The sequence below is a fragment of the Rhinoraja longicauda genome, chromosome 16 (assembly GCF_053455715.1).
Source record: "Rhinoraja longicauda isolate Sanriku21f chromosome 16, sRhiLon1.1, whole genome shotgun sequence".
In the NCBI taxonomy this organism is placed as follows: Eukaryota; Metazoa; Chordata; class Chondrichthyes; order Rajiformes; family Arhynchobatidae; genus Rhinoraja; species Rhinoraja longicauda.
Window position 1 is genome coordinate 28,244,862 of NC_135968.1, and position 6,944 is coordinate 28,251,805.

General features: G+C 39.8%; 1 protein-coding gene across 1 annotated transcript in view; it reads left to right on the forward strand.

Moving 5' to 3' along the window:
- The window catches only part of nrap (nebulin-related anchoring protein), an 86,747-nt gene extending 80,033 nt beyond the window's left edge, over nt 1-6,714 (forward strand). Inside the window, exons 36-40 of the mRNA XM_078412840.1 lie at nt 595-699; nt 1,909-2,016; nt 2,528-2,839; nt 4,163-4,315; nt 6,502-6,714. Of these exons, the coding sequence (XP_078268966.1) occupies nt 595-699; nt 1,909-2,016; nt 2,528-2,839; nt 4,163-4,315; nt 6,502-6,609 (786 nt within the window). The 3' untranslated portion in view covers nt 6,610-6,714. The remainder of the gene's footprint in view (nt 1-594; nt 700-1,908; nt 2,017-2,527; nt 2,840-4,162; nt 4,316-6,501) is intronic.
- Nucleotides 6,715-6,944: the final 230 nt, after the last annotated feature.

Below are 6,944 nucleotides of genomic sequence, written 5' to 3' on the forward strand. Positions count from 1 at the left end.
GAGTTGCCAGGTCGAATCTTAGGTGCTTAATTAATTTCTTCTAGTGTTTCAACAAAGGCACAGTCCAATTCCATCACAGTAATCCATTTCTGATGTTCGTTGTCCAGATGAAATAACAAGATTTGTGTTTTTTGAGAGCTAAATGACATTTCTAGACTTAACAATGATCCTACATTGCAAATGTGGATATTTTGTTATAAGATTCCAATTGTTGACTGGTCACCTCGAGGAGTAGAAAGTAATTACAATTATGTGTTACAATCTTTTAAACTTTATAGTAAAATCATTTGACTTGCTATAATGCTACCTTCTGCCTCTCGTTCAGTGCTGTTTGGACCAAATATAATCAATAGAAAGTAAGATGGTTGAATTTTCAGTTACTGTTATCTTGTATCAGTCAAGGAAAGCAATACACGATTTCATAATTTTACAGCATGCACTTGACATCTTAGAAGGTAAATTTAGCAAAAATCCATTTGGAGATTTTCTTTAATCGTGTCAAACGTCTGTTTACTTTGATCTTTCTCATCACCAATGTGCTAATAGCAACTGTTCTTGCACTTGGATCTAATTTAGTGATGCATTGCTTTGCAGAGACTGTATAGATCTAGAAATGCGCAGACGATGCACAGATCTACAATACCACCTGACCATCCTGATTTCAAGAGAGCACGAGTCAATGCCTACAATATCAGTGATGTAAGTTAATAGATTGAGTATTAACTCACAGTTAAATTTAATTAGTAATATTTTATCTTCCAGAGAATTATAACAAAGCTGCTGACGATTATATTATATATTAGGTAATTATTTGCAGACAATTCTTACACTCCCATTCTTTCAATATGTCTGGCTCAACATTTCTAGTTGCAGCGAGCTATGGCTTAATGCAAATGCTTCTGCCTTAGGGTCAATTGGTGCAGGGTGTGAACTTTAGTCTAGGCAATCCCGCCAAGTGGAATAGTTGCCAATGGTGGGTGCATGTGGCTACATTGTAATTGTTTACGCTGTGGTGCCATAAAATGCTCATTACATAGAGAATGAACCATCCAATTGGCACACAAAAATGACTGCTGTGGCCTGACTGCTCACAGTGGCACAGCAGTAGAGTTGCTGCCTTACAGCACCAGAGACCCGGGTTCGATCCTGACTATGGGTGCTGTCTGTACGGACTTTGTACGTTCTTCCGGTGACCGCTCTGGTCTCCTCCCACACTCCAAAGACGTCCAGGTTTGTAAGTTAATTGGCTTCAATAAAATTGTAAATTGTCCCTCGTGTGTGGGATAGTGGTAGTGCAGGGGATGATTGCTGGTCAGTACAGACTCTGTGGGCTGAAGGGCCTGTTTCCACGCTGTATCTCTAAAGTGTAAAGTCTAAAAGGACTGATTCTTAATCAGCGCAAAAATGTGATAATATATTCCTTTATTTGTCCCACACCGGGGAAATTTGCAATATACCTATACCTATTTCTGAATAGGAAAAATGAATGACTTCTTGATAATTGAACTGTAGTATTTTTAAATTTAATTAGCAGCTCTGTATATTATTAATGCTGTTCATTTCACTGCACTGCAATATTTATTTTAGATGGCAGTGTGTTTTTAATATGTTCTCGAGGTAAATGGAGAATGTTATAGAAAGTCGATTTTGTGTATTGTTCTCTGCTACTGATGTTCAATGTTTCTTTGCTGAATTCCTGCTTTCGGCACAAATGCTGTAAGAAGGCTTTAAGAAGATGTCTGCTGCTCCCTTGCAGAAACAGTCGTCCAAGACCGTCCTCATGCACCTTCTGCTATTCATTCAAGGTTTTGGTGGGGAACTAGAAATGCTATCTTCAATGTGGTAAAGAGAACCAGATGTGAGCGCACTCCTAATGGAGAGAATGAATTGTTGTCTTTAATATTACAGAAAGCTTACAAGACATCTTGGGAACAGTCAAGGGCACTGGGTTATGACCTTAGGCTGGATGCTATTCCCTTCCAGACTGCCAAAGCATCAAGGGAAATAGCCAGCGATGTAAGAACCAATATTTTTCTATAAAATGTAAATCCTCTGTCTAAATATTTCAGCTAAACTTACATCCACTGAAACTTTATTCAACGGTAATTGATGACTGGATTTTATTTACTTGAATTCACAAAATTCTAAAGGATTCTTATTGTCTGTAAAACAAACAAATAATGAGTTCCAGTCCATATTGCATTTTCAGATTTATAAAATGTCCTTACCATGCAATGTTTCAGATCAATGTGATTGAATACATTTGATTTTTGGAATTGTTTTCAAATAATGTCCACAAATAATATTAATTGTTTGTATTTGTTTTTTGGAATAAGGATGATTGCTATCAACTACAAAGTTCAAATGCAGTTATTAATTATTGCAAAGACTTAGGATGGATAACCTAGTGATTGCTTTAAAAAATTGCTTTAAAAAATGATTGTATAATAAAATTGTAAGCTCACTCTTTACGGTGTTAGATGCATGTAAATACATTTGATTTTAGAAGCTTTCTTTCTTCGGGTAGTACAAATACAAACAGGCATTTGTGGAAGAGAGGGGACAACAGATCGGATGCCGCAGTGTTGATGATGATAAACAAATGAAGCATTTGCTGGCTGCCAGCAGACTGCAGAGTGCCAATGAATACAAGAGGGAGTTTGAGGAGGGTAAATCCAAGTACCAACTCCACCTGGACCAGCCTAGTTTTGTACAAGCTAAAAGAAGTCAGGAGCAAGCCAGTAATGTTAACTACAGGCAGCGCTTGCATCAATGGACATGTGATCCGGAGCAGCTAAACGTGAAGCATGCTCGAGAAGCCTACAAACTACAAAGTGATGTAAGTAATGGTAATTTTGGTTTCTGAATTAAGCTTGCATGGAAATTTGAATGAACAATTTCCAAGGACGAGGAGGCCCATTGCATATAATTAATACGTAAGTGATGAAATGTGGCTCAGATACAGGTGTTTAGTAACATTGTAGTTTTAGTTTTAGTTTTAGAGATACAGCATGGAGACAGGCCCTTTGACCCACCATGTCCAAGCCGACCAGCAATCACACATACACTCGTTCTATTCTATACACTAAGGACAATTTACATAGAAAACATAGAAAATAGGTGCAGGAGGAAGCCATTTGGCCCTTCGAGCCAGCACCGCCATTCATTGTGATCATGCTGATCATCCACAATCAGTAACCCGTGCCTGCCTTCTCCCCATATCCCTTGATTCCATTAGCCCCTACAGAAGCCAATTAACGTACAAACCTACACACCTTTGGAATGTGGGCTGAAACCAGAGCACTCGGAGAAATCTCACACAGTCACAGGGAGAATGTGCAAACTCCGTACACGCAGCACCCAAGGTCAGGATGGAGCCTTGCTCCCTGGCACTGTAAGGCAGCAACTCTACCGCTGCACCACTGTGCTGCCCGAACATTGGACATGTGTTCTTTTTTAATTCATTTACTAAAATCTGGCACATAAGAACCAGAGGATTTCTTCCGGACCTACAGATAAGAAAGATAGGAATATCCCAAGCTCAGTATTCATATCCTCATATAGAGGGCAGCAATGACAGACTGCTGGTAGCAGGGGTCCCTCACTGCTTTTTTGATAAGAAATAACCCAAGCAAATACAAAAGTGTAACATAACTAGAAAATATGATTGAACTCTAAGAAGACACTAATTTTTACGCTCAATACATCTGCTAAAATCAAACATGTCCCCACTAATGACTGATAGAGTGGATATGGAAAGGATATTTCCAGTAGTGGGAGAGTTTCGGACCAGAGGGCACAACCTCAGAATTAAAGGACACACCTTCAGAAAGGAGGGGGTGGGTGGTGAATCTGTGGAATTCATTGCCACAGACAGCAGTGGAGGCCAAGTCATCAGGTGGAGATTGATAAGTTCTTGATTAGTAAGGAGGTCGAAAGTAACGGGGAGAGGGCAGAGAGAATGGGGTTGAGAAGGAAAAATAGACCAGCCATGATCAAGTGACGGAGCAGACTCGATGGGCTGAATGGCCTAATTCTGCTCCGCTGTCTCATGCTCTGTGGCTTAAGATTTTACAAATAGCTTTCACATCATGGGTGATTCTGGGGCATAATGGCCTGGAGGTTTCTCATACACACTCATCGGCTGTATATTTTTTCCCAGGTTGCTTACAAATCTGACCTTAACTGGACCCGTGGGATTGGCTGGACTCCGCCGGGTTATCATAAAGTTGAAATGGCTAGACTCGCTGCTAACATGCCCCATGCACCAGACCTGGGCGCTCACGATGCTGCCACTCAGCTGGAACAATTCATGGTGAGTTGTGCCACGAAGGGGAACATGGCAAGGTATTGCGTGGGTCATTGATTGATTTATTATTACGTCACGGGTTATTGATTATGATACATCCATCAGAACAGAAAAGCAATACCCCGCAGATGCTGGAAATCTGCAATAAAAACAGAAAATGCTGAAAACATTCAGCAACATCAGTGGAAAGAAAGACAAAGTTAACTTTTCAGTTTGACATAGAATATTCTCTATTTTGCTTTCCACAGATACAGTCTGACTGTTTCCAGCATTTTATGTTTTGATCATCATAGAACATAGAACAGTGCAGCACAGGAACAAGCCCTTTGGCCCACAATGTCTGTGTTGAACATAATGCCAAGCCCTTGCTTTCCCTCTCTATCCCCTCCCCCTTCCCAGTTCTCCCACCAGTCTTTTACTGGCTACGACTACATTCTATCTTTGTCTCGCCCACTCCCCTGACATCAGTCTGAAGAACGGTCTCGACCCGAAACGTCACCTATTTCCTCTCTCCAGAGATGTTGACTGTCCCGCTGAGTTACTCCAGCATTTTGTGTATACCTATGATGCCAAGCCCAATTCTTATCCACATGCGCATCACCCATATCCCTCCATTCCCTGCATATCCAAACACCTATCTAAAAGTCTCTTAAACACAACTCTCATGTCTGCCTCCACCACAAGCCCTGTCCATCAGCTTCTCCTTTAAACTTTGCTCCTTTCACCTTAATGCTACGGCCTCGAGTCTTTGATATTTCCAGTCTGGGAAAAAGGTTCTGACTGTCTACGGTATCTATCTCTCTCCTTCCTTTATATACATGCACCTCGTATTTTACGCAGGGGGGTTTGATTGCTTGAAAAGCGGTACATAATTCAAAATGTGTAAATTAAACATAAACGCGACAATGTTGCCAGTAGCACATTTATGCGCGCTTTGGAATTTAAAATGCACAAATCAAACAGGCATATAACACAAGGTGCCTGTACTTCAATCAGGTCTCCCCTAAACCTTCGGTATTTCAGGGCAAACAATCCAAGTCTGCCCGCCCTCTCCCTGTGGCTATTACCCCCTAATCCAGACATCATTCCGGTAAACCGCCTTTGCACCCGTTCTAAAGCCCCCAAATCCTTGCAATACTGTGTATCAGTGTTGATGCAGCCATTCTCATCCACAGACAGCAAACATGAAGTTGCCATAATGGCAGCACTGCATTAGCCAGGGTTAACCAGGATCTGCTCTTAGTTCTGCCCCTTTACCTTCACAATGTGTGCATTAAGAATTCTTGGTGATGTGGAGCACAGGGAACTTTGTGAAAATTCTCTGCCTCTATAATGATAGACAACCAGATTTTACAGCACACAAACTCTTGAAGAATATTCTTTTTGTCTGATGTATTGGTGGTTTCCTTTCTTTGATGAAACAAGTTAAACTCTGAATCTGTGCATCAATAGCATAGGATCATTAAAGGCACATTACACATTGAAAGCGTATAAGTGAACCAGATAAAATATGATCTAAATTTAAACAGTATGCTCCCCGAGTAACATTGGGTGTGATAAGAAATGAGTTCACCAAAAATAATGCTTTAATATGACAGCCACAATCAAATTGAAAGTGTCGGGGAATGTAAGAATATCATACATATATTCAGCATCTGATGTCAAATGAAGATCTTAATAAATGGCAGATTCAGGTTAAGTTGCACTTGTGCATTTGGAGTTTTACTGACCTAGATCCATTCTCGCAAGAATCTATGCATTTGGGTAATGAAGCATTAAAACCGCAACTTCAGGAATCATTCAGGTGGGTAGTTTCTTCAATGAATGGTGCCTACCGTTTAAATGAATGGTCAGAATATAAAAGTGCACCGTGCACCCTGACTTCTGAAATGCCCTCTGGCAGATACAGCTCCCCAGGGGAGCAGCGTTCAATAATTACCTTTTTAAAGTACAGGAAATCATTTATATGTCTATGTACTCGGAATGATGTGAAGGGGTCTAATCAAATTATATTGAAGGACAATTTAAAGTATCCTACATTTCTGAAGTTTTAATGCTTGAAGCAATTCTTTGTGCTTTTTTGATGGTTGCGCTGGAAAATGATTAATGTCTTATAGAATGTGACTGCAAAGTATTAACACAGAATTATTATGCATGAAGCCAAAAGCTCATGTTCCTCTTTTTATTATCAGCGAGCTCAGGCAAACAGTACAGAAGAATCTGAGTGGACAGATGTGATGCCAGATGCAACTGAGCTACTTCAAGCAAAGAGGTTCAAGACGAAACTCGATAAAAAATAAAATGCTCACACGACTAATTGCTGTCCTAGTTTTTAAATGGCACATTTTGCCCAACATTATATATAAGCTACATTTAATTTTTAGTCAAATTTTGCATACATAATTAATGCACCTTCTGCACTGCAAGGTACTTTTCTTTATTAAGTTTCTATTCATTGATGGATTAAACAATTTTAATTTGTAATTTTTGTCCAATTTAAAAAGTATGCATTAAAATGTATGGAAGTCTTGAATTTAAGTCTTGAATGTGTTTATTTGGTTAGCAAATGTTATTAGGCTTTACTACAGACCAAACAGGAATAGTTCATTTCACTTTAGCATGTGGCCATATTTGA